The sequence below is a fragment of the Lepidochelys kempii genome, chromosome 1 (genome assembly GCF_965140285.1).
Source record: "Lepidochelys kempii isolate rLepKem1 chromosome 1, rLepKem1.hap1, whole genome shotgun sequence".
Classification (NCBI taxonomy): domain Eukaryota; kingdom Metazoa; phylum Chordata; order Testudines; family Cheloniidae; genus Lepidochelys; species Lepidochelys kempii.
Genome location: NC_136380.1, coordinates 2621707 through 2639236, shown reverse-complemented (window position 1 = coordinate 2639236; position 17530 = coordinate 2621707). Strand labels below are relative to the sequence as shown.

The 17530-nt window shown below is 46.7% G+C and overlaps 1 protein-coding gene and 1 pseudogene across 1 annotated transcript; both read right to left on the bottom strand.

Moving 5' to 3' along the window:
• Positions 1 to 5071: 5071 nt before the first annotated feature.
• On the bottom strand, positions 5072 to 6016 carry LOC140894816 (olfactory receptor 52E2). The gene has a single exon (XM_073303472.2). The coding sequence runs from the start codon at positions 6014 to 6016 to the stop codon at positions 5072 to 5074; it is 945 nt and encodes a 314-aa protein (XP_073159573.2).
• Positions 6017 to 14328: 8312 nt separating this feature from the next.
• On the bottom strand, positions 14329 to 15312 carry LOC140913072 (olfactory receptor 52M1-like; annotated as a pseudogene).
• Between the last annotated feature and the right edge of the window lie 2218 nt (positions 15313 to 17530).

Sequence of the window (17530 nt, the reverse complement as noted above, 5' to 3'; positions counted from 1 at the left end):
CCTATCCTGAAGGATGACCCAACACTCTCACAAATCTTGGGAGAGAGGCCAGTTCTTGCCTACAGACAGCCCCCCAGCCTGAAGCAAATACTCACCACCAACCACATACCACACAACAGAACCACTAACCCAGGAACCTATCCTTGCAACAAAGCCCATTGCCAACTGTGCCCACATATCTATTCAGGGGACACCATCACAGGGCCTAATCACATCAGCCACACTGCCAGAGGCTCGTTTACCTGCACATCCACCAATGTGATATATGCCATCATGTGCCAGCAATGCCCCTCTGCCATGTACCTTGGTCAAACTGGACAGTCCCTACGTAAAAGAATAAATGGACACAAATCAGATGTCAAGAATTATAACTTTCATAAACCAGTCGGAGAACACTTCAATCTCTCTGGTCAAACGATTATAGGCATGAAAGTTGTGATATTACCAAAAAAAACCTTCAAATCCAGACTCCAGCGAGAAATTGTTGAATTGGAATTCATTTGCAAATTGGATACAACTAACTTAGGCTTGAATAGAGACTGGGAGTGGCTAAGTCATTATGCAAGGTAACCTATTTCCCCTTGTTTTTTCCTAACCCCTCCGCCCACTTCAGACGTTCTTGTTAAACCCTGGATTTGTGCTGGAAATGGCCCACCTTGATTATCGTACACATTGTAAGGAGAGTGGTCACTTTAGATAAGCTACTGCCAGCAGGAGACTGGGGTGGGGGGGAGGTATTTTTTCATGCTTTGTGTTTATAAAAGATCTTCTACACTTTCCACAGTATGCATCCAATGAAGTGAGCTGTCGCTCATGAAAGCTTATGCTCAAACAAATTGGTTAGTCTCTAAGGTGCCACAAGTACTCCTTTTCTTTTTGTGTTTCTTAGTTTGCCTGTCCTGCCCTCACCTCAGCAGTTCCTTCTTCTGCTCTTCCTGCCCCACACTGGCTTGCTTTTCCCCTAACCTTAACTTGCCACCCCCTTGATTACCTTTTGCTCCATGCACCCATGTCCCCTCCCAAAGGGCTTGTGCCCCTTCTCTCTTTTAAATTACACCCCTTGTTCATTGCACCCCATCCCAATGATATTGCGGCTGGAGAGCCAGTATACCAACCTCGCACTGGTGATCAACCCCCCCTTCCCTGCCTCAGTCATCTTCTTCGTGCACTCCCACCCACCCGCCGCATTCGGTTTGAATTGCATGATGGAAACCGTGGCTCTGGCATGACGAGAAACTGTGGTTACAGCAGGGAAGTCAGGACTCCAGGGACCTATCTGTCCTCCTGGATCCTATCTGTTTTCCTTCCACACAATCTCTGTGTGACCTCGGCAAATTTATGCCTCCTGGCGCCTCAATTTGCCTATTTGTGTAATGGGGACATGTTTATAGTGCCTTTTCTTTCCTAGAAAGAAAAGGAGTACTTGTGGCACCTTTGGATGAGCTATTACCAGCAGGATAGTGATTTTGTGTGTGTGGTTTTTGGGAGGGGGGTGAGGGGGTGAGAGAACCTGGATTTGTGCAGGAAATGGCCCAACTTTATTATCATGCACATTGTGTAAAGAGTTGTCACTTTGGATGGGCTATCACCAGCAGGAGAGTGAATTTGTGTGTGGGGGGGTGGAGGGTGAGAAAACCTGGATTTGTGCTGGAAATGGCCCAACCTGATGATCACTTTAGATAAGCTATTACCAGCTGGACAATGGGGTGGGAGGAGGTATTGGTTCATATTCTCTGTGTATATATAAAGTCTGCTGCAGTTTCCACTGCATGCATCTGATGAAGTGAGCTGTAGCTCACAAAAGCTCATGCTCAAAAAAATTGGTTAGTCTCTAAGGTGCCACAAGTACTCCTTTTCTTTTTGCGAATACAGACTAACACGGCTGTTACTCTGAAACTTTTCTTTCCTAGGCGTTTTGAAGATCCTTCAATAAAATGTGCTGCACACTGCTAGGATAGTTACGGATTTAGCCAAAGGTGGAAGTCCCTTGTTTCGGTTTGACCCTCTCCCAGTTCCTGATGGAGAAGTACATGGTTTAAGAGGGATTCCAGTATCAGCCACCTCTCTTTGCAGGGCCCCCATTGCCGCTCCTGCTTGCAGGTGTCCCACAAACATACAGGACAAAACTCATTCACAGCCAATTGCTCGACTTAAATGGAGCCATCATTTCCCTGAAATACCATTCATGGCCCTCACTTAGTGTGACTACATCAGTAATACAAGTTAATACTTCATATTCCTACCTTCAGTCATAAAAATGATACATGCATACAAATAGGATGAACGCATTCAGTCGATTGTACCTTTTCCAATAACACATGACAAGAGGCATTTCACAGAAAGCATATGCCATTAAGGTCAGATTCATATTCATAAGTATATTTCCATAAAGCATATGGAGTGCAACGTCACACAGCCAATTCCTCTCTGCCTCAGCACAGAGCCCAGGAGTTCTCCTCTCCCTTTGGAAGGTCCCTTACTACTGGTGACCTAAATATAAAGGGAAGGGTAACAACCTTCCTGTATACAGTACTATAAACTCCCTCCTGACCAGAGGCCCAAAATCCTTTTACCTGGAAAGGGTTAAGAAGCTCAGGTAACCTCGCTGGCACCTGACCCAAAGGACCAATAAGGGGACAAGATACTTTCAAATCTGGGGGAGGAGCCGGGAGTGGCGGGGGGGAGGAAGGTTTTGGTCTGTCTGATCCGAGAGCTTGCTGGACACAGATCAAGGAAGCAAGCAATCCGACTCCATTAGAATCGCTAAGTACTAGCAAGGGAATACGTTAGCTTATTTTTGTTTTGGCTTGTGATTTTCTCTGTGCTGAGAAGAAGGTGTATTCCTGGATTTCTTTTTGTAACTTTAGAGTTTGGCCTAGAGGGAAATCTTCTGTGGTTTGAATCTGATTGTCCTGTATGATTACCTTCCATCCTGATTTTACAGAGGTGCTTCTTTTACTTTTTCTTTCTTTCCAATTCCTCTCTGCCTCAGCACAGAGCCCAGCAGTTCTCAACGCAGTCAAATCCTTGCCTCGAGGGCATCCGAGACAGACCAGAGGGCTAAGAAGAACAGACAAAGAGAAAAGAAGCCGTATATAAAATTGGCAACCCCCTTCTCTGTGTGCCAAGCTGCACTGCGTGGGGCCCGCACAGGAACTGCTTGCGTATCTCTGTGAAACAGAGGCTCATTTAGGGGACTGTAAAGCTCTTCTTGTATAGCTTTGTCTAACACAGGAGTTATGTGCTTGATATAACCCATCACCGCTTGTGTAATTCCTTCTCAATGAAATCCTGTGTATTGCGGATAATTCTTGTGGACGTTTTTACTGGTCGGACAGTCATCCTCTCCACTGGGAGCCATGAAAGACCCATTTCAGGGGTAGTAACGCCCCCTACTGTTAATATTTGATAGCAGAGGACGGTTTACTGTCATGTCCATGTGAATAGGTTTTTCCACTGAATGAATGCTGTTTCTGGACTGGCTTCTCGGTAAGAGGTTGCTATCCTGGATCACTGGTGTTGACCAACTAATTTACATATTGTGCTGAATCAGTTCTGACCTATTATTTATGGCTCGAGGTTTGCAAATGCAGACAGTGGGGGTCATCATACCGAGGCTGAAGGGGATGCCCAGAACGCTCCGGTTATGGTGGAGGGGTGTTTACTGAGATAGGCATGTGAGGATCTGGGCTCTGTTCTCCGGCTGCCAAACGCTGTTCCTGTCTTGTTCAGGGAAGGGTGTTTGAATGACATATTATTAAAATATCAGACTTTTGCACTCCCACTCCTAAAAAAAGGAACAAATGAGAAATGCTGCTGTTTGGATTATGTATCAGGCTGTGAATAAGTTTGCAGAGGAGCATGAGATCTGGAAAGATGAGAAGGAAAATTTGCAACAGGAGCTGCAGAAGCTGAGATTGCAAAATGAGGGGATGCAAAGAGATTTACAAACTTCTCTGATGCAAAATATAGCCAATGCCCAGCTATGGTTGCGTTAACTCAGACTTGTCAGGAATTGGAATGTGATATGAATGCACAAATGCAGGAAAAACAAAAGTATCAATTGAAGGCAAAACGATATAAAAGGGCTGTGTCCGTTTTAACTGAAAAGGCTACAAAGCCCCCTCAAAAAGAAAATCATAAGAAATGCTGTGAAGTGATTAACAAGCTGTTCTCAAATTGGGATAAAAGGACTTCCCCCCACCCAACTCCCCAGGAGCTAGGGGAGAGAGAGGTCTGTCCTCCATGTCATTACACAGTCCAAGGTCCTCCCCCATCAGTCCAACACTAATATCCATTCCCAGAAACACATACCCACATCAACCCCACACAAATATCCATTCCCAGACAGGTCCCACCCCCCATCACCTGCATGGATAATATCGATTCTCAGACCCCTCTCCCCCATCAGCCCCACGCTAATATCCATTTACAGACCACCCACTCCGTCATCCCCACGCTAATATCCATTCTAAACCCTCCACCCTGCTCTCCCATCACCTCCACCCCAGGATGCTAGGGTTCCACACCACTAATCACCCCTTCCCCCTGATTTTCAGCTGGAACATCGAGTCGAAAAGGGGATCTGGCAGTGTCCAGTTACAGCAGAGTGTGTGTGGGGGGCACAACCCTGTCATTAACTCACGTCAGCCCCTGCTCAACTGGGGCTGCGTCCTTCAGGCAGGAAGGATCCTCATCAGGCTTCTGAAACTCTGGTTCCATCCCCGGCACATAGAGGATGCAGCTGGGGTAGAGAGGGGGATGGAGACAATCCAGCGATTAATAGGGATAGTGGAGGAGAGGAGTGAGTGACAGGGGCAGGACAAATGGGGGAAGAGGTGGGTCAAAGTGTGGGGCCTCAGGTGTCCAGTTACCGGCAATAAGAAATGTGGGAACCCTGTGAGTTGTACATCGATGGATTCCCCAGACTGTCAGGTTGACACAGCACTGTAAGGTAAAGAAAGGATTTTATGTCTCCAGTCACTGATTCAGGAAACAGAACACAGCACCATGTCAACCATGAGATCTCCACAGAGCTTGGTCTGAGAGCCAGAGCACCAGAAGTAAAACTTTATTCAATATGAGTAACGTGCCAGATCAGCCTGTCCCGGACCTGTTTGGTCCTCACCCCGTAGATGATGGGGTTTAGCATGGAGGGCAGTAGAATGTACATGTTGGCCATGAGAATGTGGAAATGCGGGGGCACCTTGTGACCAAACCTGTGTGTGAGGAAGGAGAAGAGACCTGGGATATAAAATGCTAAAATGACACAGAGGTGGGAGCCACAGGTCCCAAAAGTCTTGAGCCGGGCGTCTTTTGTGGGGAGGCTGAAGATGGCCCTGAGGATCTGGATATAGGACACAGTGATAAAAGACACATCCAGACCAGTCCCCAAGAATGCCACACAGAGGCCATAGTAATTACTGATGCGTATGTCAGCGCAGGCCAGCTTCACCACGGCTATGTGCTCGCAGTAAGTGTGGGAGATGATGTTGGTTCTACAATATGGCCACTGCCTTGCCAGGAAAGGATAGGGCAGGGCAAGAATGCTGCCACGCAGCACCACGGCCAGGCCGATCTTGGCCACAAAGCGGTTGGTCAGGATGGTGGAATGTCTCAGCGGATCACAGATGGCCACATAACGATCCAAAGCCATGGCCACGACGATTCCAGACTCCATCGTTACACAGCAGTGAATGAAGTAGAGCTGGGTGAGGCACAAACTAAAATCTATCTCCCTGGAATTGAACCAGAAGATGCTCAGCATTTTGGGCACAGTGGATGTAGACAGGAGCAGGTCGGTGATGGCCAGCATGCAGAGGAAATAGTACATGGGCTCATGGAGCCTCTGCTCTGTCTTCACGATAAACAGGATGGTGAAGTTCCCCAAGAGGGTGACGGTGTACATGACACAGAAAGGGATGGAGATCCAGACGTGGGCTGCCTCCAGGCCAGGAATGCCCAGCAGGATGAAGGTGGAGGGGCTGGAGAAGTCGGTTGTGTTGGAATCTGACATGGAGTAGGAGAGAAGGTCTCCAACTTTGAGGCAGAACAGTGTCTCCTGCATCTACTGTAAATTGCCTCGACTTGCTGTATGTGCGCAAAGTCTAGGGTGGTGGTCACATGAGAAATGCCTGGAAGGAGAGACAATGCCATTATGAGACAAAACATGCACAACCGGAGACTGTTCTCACGGGTGAATCAAATCGATCACTTTTCACACACTGGTAAATGACATTTTCTTTATTCAAATAAATTAACTCTGAATAACCGACCCTAATAATGCCATTCCATACTTGATGATGCTCCATGGGTCAATAATTCCTACATCCCACGGTGTGGGAAACATTAATAGGCACCAAGAGCAAACATGTGTGTGGATACCGGTTATCTGTCATTGTTTTTTATTTCTAAGAATGCCAAGCTAGTAAGTCCATGCTGTCGGGTCTTCCCCATTCACCTGCTTGCTCAAAATCTCAGAGTGGCAAAAATCTGTACTTTTGCTAAGACATGTTTCAGGCAGAAACATCGCAGCTAGAACACATCAGGGAAAATATCTGGATGTCATTGATAGCAGCTAATTGGAAACACCTCCTCTTTTGAAGTAGTGGCCAAACAAAGACAATGATTGGAAGCCTAAAGAATTGGATGCAGAATAACCTGCTGTGGACCTGTGCTTGGTTTTGGTCACCCGGTCCCTATAAAAGATATAGAACACAGAAAGGGGGTTTCAAAGGCAGGCCATGAGAATGGCGGAGACTGCCATATGCAGACAGAATGAACAGTGTGGGACTGTTGAGCTTAGAGAAGAGACAAAGAAGGGGGCATATGAGAAAGGAGAACAAAATGAAGAATGAACTGATTACATTCAAATTGACCAAGAACAGTTCCCCACAAGTAATAACCATAAGTATTTACAAAAGAAAAGGAGGACTTGTGGCACCTTAGTGACTAACAAATTTATTTGAGCATGAGCTTTCGTGAGCTGTGGCTCACAAAGCTTATGCTGAAATAAATGTGTTAGTCTCTAAGGTGCCACAAGTACTCCTATTTTTTTTCCAGATAGAGACTAACACAGCTGCTACTCTGAAACCTGTAAGTATTTAGTGCTTCAAAAAGGCAAATTCCCCAAAGCTGAGGCAAAGTAACAGCAAAACTGATAGGAAGGAAATATTTAGATAGAAAAATGGGAATGAATATTGAGAGTTCTTTAAGAAAAGATTATTAGATACCTAAAAGCCACAATCCACAGTCAAAAAAGCAGAGAACTTTGGGGAAAAACCCTGGTCAGTGGAAAGTGAAGGCCGCCATTAGCGGGAAAAGAGAAATATGCAACAAAAGGGGAAAAGGAAAAATATAATATGAGCAATACAATTTGGAAGTTATGAAAAATGAGAATGGACATTAAAGACATCAGGGAAAAATCCATGCTTGGCGGGCTCAGGGTAATAAAAAAGGTGGGTTTTAATTATTTTAAGAATTAAAGAATTCCTAGAAAAGGTTTATGCCCGTTCCTAGAGGTAGAAATGAAACTTGTTAATAGTACAGAAAAAGTGGGTGTGTTCAAGGGAAATACTTTTCTTCTGCAGTTGGAAAGAAGCAGTATATCACATGAGCTGATGAAAAACTTTCCAGTCCATTAGCTGTCAAGGAGGAGGTTAAACAGCATTGACGGTCGAAACTTAGAGTTACGAACGCCAGAGTTAGAAACTGATCAACCACACATCCGATTCAGAACCAGATGTACGCAATGAGGCAGTTGCTAAGGGATAGATCAGCCACACGTCTCGTTCGGATGCAAAAGTACACAGGCAGGCAGCAGCAGAGCAACACACCAAAGCAAATTCCTGGCCGTTCTCTGTTAACAGTAAACTATTAAAAAAAAGGAAAAGTTTTAAAAAAATTCATAAGGTGAGGAAACAATGGAGAAGCTGGTATGTGATTCATTACAAAAATGTCGAGGAATATAATTAATGTCAATCAACAACATGGATTTTGGTAAACAGGTTTTGTCAAACAAACCCGATTTCATTCTTTAATGAGAGTATTTGTTTAGTTGATCAAGGGTATCTGAGGCATTTCATTTCATGGGAAAACCTTCAGATAAAAAATGAACACTCTACAATATAAGTAAAGCATACTTTAAATGGACTAAACACTGGCTAACTGACAGAGCAAGTCACGGGAGTGTGATACTACCGGTCTACTATGTGCTGGTTTTTACTACATTTGATTCTATGTTTTCCTTCACATATAATCTCACTTCCCGACCAGCACGGCCTCTTCTCTCCTTTTTATATATTTTGTACCCTGGAATTACTGTATCCCAATGATTATCCTCCTTCCACCAAGCTTCTGTGCTGCCTATTATATCAATATCTTCCTTTAATATGAGGCACTCTAGTTCACCCATTTTATTATTTAGACTTCTAACATTCTAGAAGTTCTGGCATTCTAGAAGACATCTTGTCCATGATGAAAAATTGTTATCATTGTTCCAATGAGGATCCCTAGCACTTTCCAGCAGATAAAAGTCAGCTAACAGACCCCCTCCCCCATCAACAGCCAGGGCCCTGAGATGCAAGAGGAGGCGCTGACAGTGTCTTTGCATTCACACATAGCGGGCTCCTGAGGTCTTTAGTCAGTTCTTACTCCAAGGTCAGTTTTGTCTCAGTGGGGTCTGACTAAACTATGGCCCATGGCCTCAGAATTTCACCTTGTCTTATACATCTACTAACACCTTTCATCCTGAAGGATCCGCTCTTCAGCTGCCTTGGAGCAGAGGCCATCAACCAGCTGGGGAGCCACAGCAAAAAGTGATATTTTGTCCTGTGGTACTGGAGGAAATTTATCACCCTTAGCAAGGTTTTTGAGATGTTTCTTGGGTGTGCACAGCAGAAAGGACCACAGACTAACACTCCATCCCTCCACACACACATTACATTAGGTTTGTCGAGCTGGTGAGCTCCTCGTCAAGAGATGCAGTACCTGTGGATCCTGAGATGGAAGTGTCTTTCCTGGGAATCCCCCTCAGGTAGCTGTATCCCACACCTTTCTCACCCCAGGATCTGCAGCAACATCAGACAAGAAGAGAAGACACAGGCATCTGCACAGTTTATAATATGGCTCTGTGAAATCCCAGGGAGATTCGCTCAGCCTCTAGGGGAGAAGTTGCATCTGAATGTAAACAGCCCAGAGACCAGAGACACTCTGACCAATCTCTCTGTTTCCATGTCTGCACTTCTGTGTAAACAGTAGATAAGGGACCTTCCCAAAGGGAGATGAGAACTCTTGGGCTCTGTGCTGAGTCAGAGAGGAAACATCTGCTCTGTGTATTTGTGTACACTTAAAAATTAGAGTTGATTAGTAAGAAAATGAGGGATAAAGTCTATGTTTCCATAGGGTCTGATATCCCATAAATCTGCAGGCACATGGGCCTTATGCTAAGTGATCAGAGATCAGTAATTTTCATCAGTCACTGTCATCATGTTGTACAGCACCTTTCATTTAAGGATCTTCAGAACTCTTCGGAAAGGAAAGTCACCATGAACATATCCCCGATATGCAGATAGGAAAACAGAGGCAAAGGGACACATGACTTGGCCAAGGTCACTGAGAGAATGACAGACAGAAGCAAAGAGTCCTGACTTCCCTGTCATAACCACATTATCTCTGTCGCTAATTGAGCGCATGACAAGAGGGAAATGATCTAGAAGGATTTAGTCATTGGTGGGTGTGACAGACTTCCCCAGGGTGCAATCAATCACTGAGCCCTCTTGTATGTCAATCTGTGCCCCCCTCTCACATTGTGAGGCTGTGGGAAGGCACAATCAGTTCAGTCCTTTGTTCCTTTGGTGTTTAAGGGTATTGACTTGTAGGGGGAGTGAGACCAAGTAATGACGTCTCTTCCACTTGTCATAGCTTTTATCATGTGAAGGGAACCTCATTTTTCCAAGCAAAAGCCCTCAGCACAGTTAGTGGAAAAGTACAGACACAAGGTGAACTGGTCACATGCCCTTCTCTTCTTTGATAATTCATAGCAGGGGACGTTACTCACATCCTGGCTAGAATGTTCACAGGAACGTCCATCAGATGGAGATCATCTTTGGCTTATTTTGTTTCTTAATGGGCCATAACCTTGAATAGTTCATCCACCATGTGCAGCTTAGACTGGATGTAAATTACCTTGTGGGTGTTACCCAGGAGAAATCACATTTGAAATACTGGTACATAAGCTAAATGTTCATAACTTTATGTACAAAAATGATACATGCATACACATAGGGTCATGATATTCAGCAAATCATACCAGTTCCATTGATATATTACATAATATACTTTGTAAAAAATGCATCATAATCAAATCACCATCTTAAATATGGGGGGTGCCACAATATTTCTTTGGGGCACAGAGAGTCACACACACCGTTAATTGACTGAAGGAATGTTAGCCCCTGACTAATGCGGAGGTCGTGTTCCCAAGGCCCTCTTTATGTAAGTAAGGGGCTAGAAGCGTGGCCCACTATCCCACTGGCTATCGGGCAGCAGTGGCCACCCATTCAAATGTCAGAAGAAAGGCTTCGGGAACATCTCCATGCCTCATCTTCATGAGTCTTAGTGGGAGGACAGGCAGTAAATATCCTGGGTTGAGGTCCTGTAGAGAATTAACCAAAAGCCCTGCTGGCTGGTGGAATGCTGCTATTTGTTGGACGAGCACCTGCTGCTGAGTAGCCGACTCCCGCATCACGGCCTGTTGATGGGCAGACACCTGTGGCTGTTTGTATTGCTGTTCTTGCTGTGCAGCTTACTGCTACTGGCTTTCTCGGAGCCATTTCAAGACTATCCAAATCCATGGTGGTATCCGCTAATTTCAGGCCATTAGCACGCAAAGGCGATCGAGGGGAGAACCATACCCTCCTCTAATCTGCTGGGTTTAGGCCTCTCCTCAGGCCTGGGCCGCTGCCCACATTCACCTCCACATGTGACAGGGTTGGGGAACACCCCCTCCAGTACGGGGTGAGTGTGCCCCATCTCTCTCAGGATATAGTGGTTGGGGGTATATGTAACCCATGTCTGAGTCTTGCCCACAGGCCCGAGTCAATAGACTCATCCTTATTAGCTGGGTAATAAGGCCTAATGGTCAAAGTCATTGTACTTACCCTTCATAGCTGGGCAATGCAGCTCAATGGCCGGACTCCATAGATTAAAGTCACCATGTTTGCCCTTAATACCTGGGTAGCGTGTCCCAATGGCCAGAGGCAATAGATTTGCCCAGGTCAACACGCAGTAAGGCCCCATGGCTACAGTCTATAAATTCACCCCTGTAAGTAGGGCTGTAGGGCCCAGTGGCTACCATCAGTAAATTGGAAGCAGTCACTAGGGAAATGAGGACTAGTGGCCACAGTCAGTAAATTCTCCCCTGTCAGCACAGCTATAAGGACTAGTGACCAAAGTCTATAGATTTTCCCCTCTTAGCAGGGCAGTACGGTTTAGTGGCCAAAGTCAGTAAATTTGCCCCCATTAGAAGGGCGGTAAGGCTTTGTGGCACAGTGGTGTCAGTCAGGAAGGGGGCCACCATGTAAAAAAACCAGGGTTGGCAGCCCGGGTAGGGGAGTCTCAGCCCTCCTTCTCCATTGGACCCCAGCCCAGGGCCCTGGTAGTGGCTGGAGCGTATGCCGGCGAGTCAGTGGGGGAGTTCTGGCTGAAACACACTGACTCAAAAGTCCAGTTCTCTTACTAAGCCACTATCTAATCCCCCTGGGCTGCTTCCTGCTGCAGTTCCTGCTGCCGTTGTCTGGGCGTCCAGGGTGGGTCTGTGCTCTCCAGTTTGGGCTGTTTCTGGCAACTCTGCAAGGCCTCTGTGATTGCCTTAGCATCTGCCTGGGTTGATGTGTCTCCGATTCCCCCAGTGTCAAGCTTCGCTTGAGCCTTGGCTGGAGCCACTGGCCTATGTCCTTTCACCCTGGCAATCAGCCCCAAATTAAGCTGAGCTGCTCCCTTTTATCCTCTTGTTTTTGAAGCATGCCCAGTAGAGTTGAGGGGCATGGCTTCTGCTGGTATGGTGCTGAATTATTATGAATTACTAGAGTTGTTATGAATGAATGCAGTGAGCCTGAAGTTGGTATCGCTTGACATGTCTGAATTTGCTCGAGGCTTCTGGGAACACGTTCTCTTAGCATCAGGCAATTGATGTGGAAATTCACTGGCTGGCTCTATTCTGCATGTATGTCCTAATACCGACCTTTGTCAGGTAATATGCCAGCTTGCAAAGCAAAAAAAAAATGTAGTAAACATACATTCAGAGAGCTGGGGAAAGATGAACCCTGTCAAAGAACATCACTCTAGGACCTTGAGGGAATCATTGATGAGAGGGTAAACAAGGAGCACTCTTTTGTCAATACTGTGACAGGTTTGGTCACAGAGAGCATCTGGAGACTGTCACTGGATGTGCTGGGATACCACTGAGAATAACCCCTCTGCCAGAATGGGCACCCTCACCTCTGTCTTCTTCTTGAGCCAGGCCCTCCAGGTCTCATCCAGCACAGACCCAGAGTTAGGTCCACACCCCGCTGCAGAACACAGGTACCGAGATTCACTCAGCCCTGGGGCTTCTCTGTTCAAAGGGACTTGCCCCAGCACTCAGTATACAGCCTTTCTGGGAGCCTGAACCCCAGATAAATTCATCTCACACCGTATAACATTTTATTCAGTGTGAGTTCATATTATTTGCCCTCTTTCTCGAACACCTCCCTGCCCAGCCCCATGCCCCTTCCACTCGCAGTCCCCGAGCATCCCTGTAGCAGCTCAAGGTTTGCTATCACAACCCTGCTCAAGCTCCAGCTGCTGGAAGCCAACGGGTGACTTTGTTTGGGTTCCACGTGCTGGATCCCTGCGTGTTTTTATGATTTCCTGATTAGGAGCCATGTTGAGGCCCTGTCTCTGGCTCTGGGTTTCCAGGCCCACTCTCAGGGTGCAGCTTCCCTTCAGTACCTCTAGCACAAGCAGTGTGAGCAAAGAGTAGAGGAAAAGCCAAAAGATATAAGGATACAGATGATTCATCTCATCAAACATGAGTTATTAGTTATGACACCGCATCAGAAAGGTCTATGCAACTGCTGGCCAATAGACCCAAATTGATATTCCGTCTGAGGAGAGATTAAAATGACTGGGACTTTTTGGTTTTGAAAAGAGATGACTAAGGGGGGACATGAGAGTGTAAATAAAACCATGAGTGGTTTGGAAAAGTTCAATCAGGAAGTGTTATTTATTCCTTCAACTAACAAAAGAACTAGGGGTCAGCCAAATGAATTAATAGGCAGCAGATTTAAAGCAAACAAAGGAAGTATTTCTTCACAGTTGACCTGTGGAACTCTTTTCCAGGAGATGTTGTGAAGGTCAAAACTATAACAGGGTTCCAATAAGAACTAGAGAACTGAATGAAAGATAGGTCCATCAATAGTTATTAGCCAGGAAGCCAAGGCCATGTTCTGTGTGCCCCTGGCCTCTGTTTGCCAGAAGCGGAGACAATAGGGGATGGATCACTCAGAATTTTCCAGTTCTGTTCATTCCCTCTGAAGCACCTGGTATTGGGCGCTGGTGTGAGCTAGGATACAGGCCTAGATAGACCATTCATCTTACCCAGTATGGCCAATCTGATGTTATATGGACCCCAGATGTGTCTGCCCCCCTGCCTTAACCCACTGTACCCCACTTCCCTCCCAGACCCCACTCCCCTCCCAGAAGGCCTGATGGGGTCTCTATCTCTCTCTGCAGAGTTAGTAACAAAGTAAGGAGATACATGAAATGTTTAAACCGAACCAGTGCCAAAAGATGTCAGAACATCTTAGTATGAGACCTGAGTGAGTGGATTATTAATTTAATTGTATTACTTGAATATAGGAATGCGATACTGTATTCCTGTCAGCTAATTGCTAAGTTATCTGTTAAAAACATAAGATTTCAAGAGCCTAACAAGCCCCTGGAAGTGCACATGCATCAAGGTGGGTGAGAGGCGGTAATGATCCAGTGAATGATATGCAAAGGGGAGGAGAGGAGTGAGCAACAGGGGCGGGACCTTGGTGAAAGAAGTGGGCAGGGCCACCGGGGTCCTGTTACTTAAAATTAGATAGGAGGAAAGCCCATGAGTTAATGAGTTCTTTGTAGACGGATGCCCCAGTTTGTCCCACTGAAACAGCACAATAAGGCCAGGAAAGGATTAATGTCACTTTGACTGTGCAGTCAGTGATTCTGGGAAGAGGGCCCAGCACCATGTGAGCAGCCAGCTCTGCTCGTTCCTTAGTGAGAGAGCCAGAGCACCAGGAGAAAACTTTAGGCCCCTTTATGAGTAATGAGCCGGAGCAGCCTGTCCCGGATCTGTTTAGTCCTCACCCCGTAGATGATGGGGTTTAGCATGGGGGGGCACAAGGAGGTACATGTTGGCAATGAGAATGTGTAAATGAAGGGGCACATTGTGTCCAAACCGGTGCATGAGGGCGGAGAAGAGAGTTGGGATGTAAAAGGCTAAGATGACACAGAGGTGCGAGCCGCAAGTCCCAAAAGTCTTGAGCCGGGCGTCCTTTGTGGGGAGGCTTAAGATAGCCCTGAGGGTCTGGATAGAGGACATGATGATAAAAAAGACATACAGACCAAAAAAAAGAATCCCACAGAGAGGCTGTAGTAACTGCTGATGCGGATGTCTGCGCAGGCCAATTTCACCACGGCTATGTGCTCACAGTACGAGTGGGGGATGATGTTGGTTTTGCAATATGGCCACTGCCTCGCCAGTAAGGGATAGGGCAGTATGAGCATGCCACCACGCAGCACCACGGCCAGGCCCATCTTGGCCACCACGGGGTTTGTCAGGATAGTGGAATATCTCAGGGGATTGCAGATGGCCACGTAGCGATCGAAAGCCATGGCCACAAAGATCCCAGACTCCATCCATGAGAAGCAGTAAATGAAGTACAGCTGGGTGAGGCAGGCATTGAAATCTATTTCCCCCGAATTGAACCAGAAGATGCTCAGGGTTTTGGGAAGGATGGACGTAGACAGGACCAGGTCGGTGACAGCTAGCATGCAGAGGAAATAGTACATGGGTCCATGCAGGCTCGGCTCGCTTTTCACAATGAATAGAATGGTGAAGTTGCCCAAGATGGCTATGGCATACATGGCACAGAAGGGGATGGAGATCCAGACGTGAGCCGCCTCCAGGCCAGGAATGCCCAGCAGGAGGAAGGTGGAGGGGTTGGTGAAGTCAGTTGTGTTGGAATCTGGCATGGAGTAGGGGAGAAGGCAGAGCGATCTCTTCTGCATATACCGTATGTTCCCCCAGCTTCCTGTATATGTCCAGGCCTAGGGTGATGGTCTCAGTACAAATGCCTGGATGGAGAGACAGTGTTAATATGAGACACTACATGCACTACTGGGGGATATTCTGATGGATGAAGCAAATTGGTTGATCTTCACACATTGAAAAATGACATTTTCCTTATTCAGAGATAAGAATTATGAAGAAATAACCCCACTAATGCCAATTGCATATTTTATGGTGCACTGTGCTACAATAATTCCCACACATCATGGTGTGGGAAACCTTAATAGACACCAGTCGGAAACATGAGTGTGGATACTGGTTATCAATCCTTGTTCCTTGGGCCTTTTCTACACTGCCAAGTTTTTTCACCAAAAGGCAGCAACAGTGGAGGAGGACACTCTGCAAAGCCACTTTTGATGGCGGAAGTTGGCAGTTTCAGTGACACAATACAACTACCTTGAGAAGAGTTGTAAGGCTTTTTACACAAAAGTTTTGTCAGTGACGTGCCAGTGTAGACACTTGCAATTGATTTTTTCAAAGCAATAGGCCTTTGGAAGGTGTCCCACAATGCCCATCCTGACCACTCTTGTCAGAAGTTTGAACTCCTCCTTTAAAGGCCCAGGAATTTAGAAATTCCCCTTCCTGTTTCTTCGGCATGGAGAGTTTACATCATGTTTTCCCAGGTGGCCATGGCTGCTCCACCCAGGAATCGCTCTCCCACTTGGACCACTGCAGAGCTGCTGGATCTCCTAAGTATTTTGGGAGAGGAGGTTGTGCAGTGCCAGCTGCACTCCAGCTGCAGGAAGTTTGATACCTATGGGCAGATTTCATGCAGCTTGTGGAAAAAGAGCTGTGATCAGGACACACTGCGGTGCACAGCAAAGGGGAAGGAGCTGAGGCACATGGGCCAGAAGGCAGGGGAGGCAAATGGTCCCTCTGATGCTGATCCCGAGACTTGCCATTTTTATAAGCACTTGAATGCTATCCTCGGTGGTGACCCCATAACAATGGCCAAGACCCATGTGGATACTGCCGCGGGCTGCAGCTGACAGAAACTGAAGCTAACCCAGAGGAGGAAGTCATTGATAAAGAGGTGGAGGCAGAAGGAGATGTGGAGGCCATGCCAAGGTCGCCTGGTGCTCTGTCCAGTCAGGAGCTGTTCTCCACTCTGGAGGTGTCCAACCCGTCTCGGCAGTCACAGTAAGTCAAGCCAGAAGCAGGAGAGGAGACCTCTAGTAAGTGGTTTTGCTTAGTGAAGTGCAGAGATGGGTTGAGGGAAGAGAAATGCACAAAGCAGGCTGTGTTTCTGTGTTCTAGGCATTTCTCCATGCAGCTAAGCACTACGTGGAACATTGTATTGATGCACACCAAAATTTCACTGGAATTCTCCACAGAGATCTCTAGAAAACTTTTCTGCAGGAACTCTGCAGTTCTCTGTGAGAGATTCCTTGGTAGATCTGCTTTGTTCCTTCCCCCATTGAGGGACACTTTCCCGCCCCATTCTGCAATTGCTTGGGCAAGTACCAAAGAGGCACACAGGCGAGCGGTATAAAGACTGGAGCAGAAGCTACGAGCATGTAGTAGATGCCTCCTTGCTTACCCTCACTCGAGACGTATCTGCCATAATGACCACTGCCTGTGTAAAAGGGTGGGGAAACTGTGGATTACTGTCTGCCATGAGTTTCCCGCGACCCCTTTCCTATTGCTTTTCTCCTCCGCACAATATCCCCCAACCCAGGGTACACTCACCATGGTTGCAGTTTTCAGAGTAGCAGCCGTGCTAGTCTGTATGGTTGCACTGTTCACCGGCATGTGTGCTTGTGAAGGGTCAACCAAAAAGTGATTGGTGTGTTACCAGCGGTGTATTTTAATGTAGCATTTCAATACGGTACATGTACTTAACAATAATCCTTCTGTTTATTGTTACTTGTGATTCACCAGATATGTCCCTGAAAGGAAGCAGCCCCCTCCACTCCGGCCGAGCATGTCTGTCGGATAAGAATGTGCTCAAGTTGGAGCAAGAGAGATTTGTTCCGGGAGGTGCTGCATTACTCTGATGCAGACAGGACAGAATGCAGGCAGTGGAGGGAAAGCGACAAGAAGAAAATGATAGAAAACGAAGCATACACTAGGGATGCAATGGAGAAGTGGATAAAAGTTTTGGAGCAGCAAACCGACATGCTGCAGTCCCTCGTAACCCTCCAGACTGAGCAGGCC

Excerpts from the sequence above, each read along its gene's own strand:
- LOC140894816 (XM_073303472.2), bottom strand. The coding sequence starts at position 6,016 with ATGTCAGATTCCAACACAACCGACTTCTCCAGCCCCTCCACCTTCATC.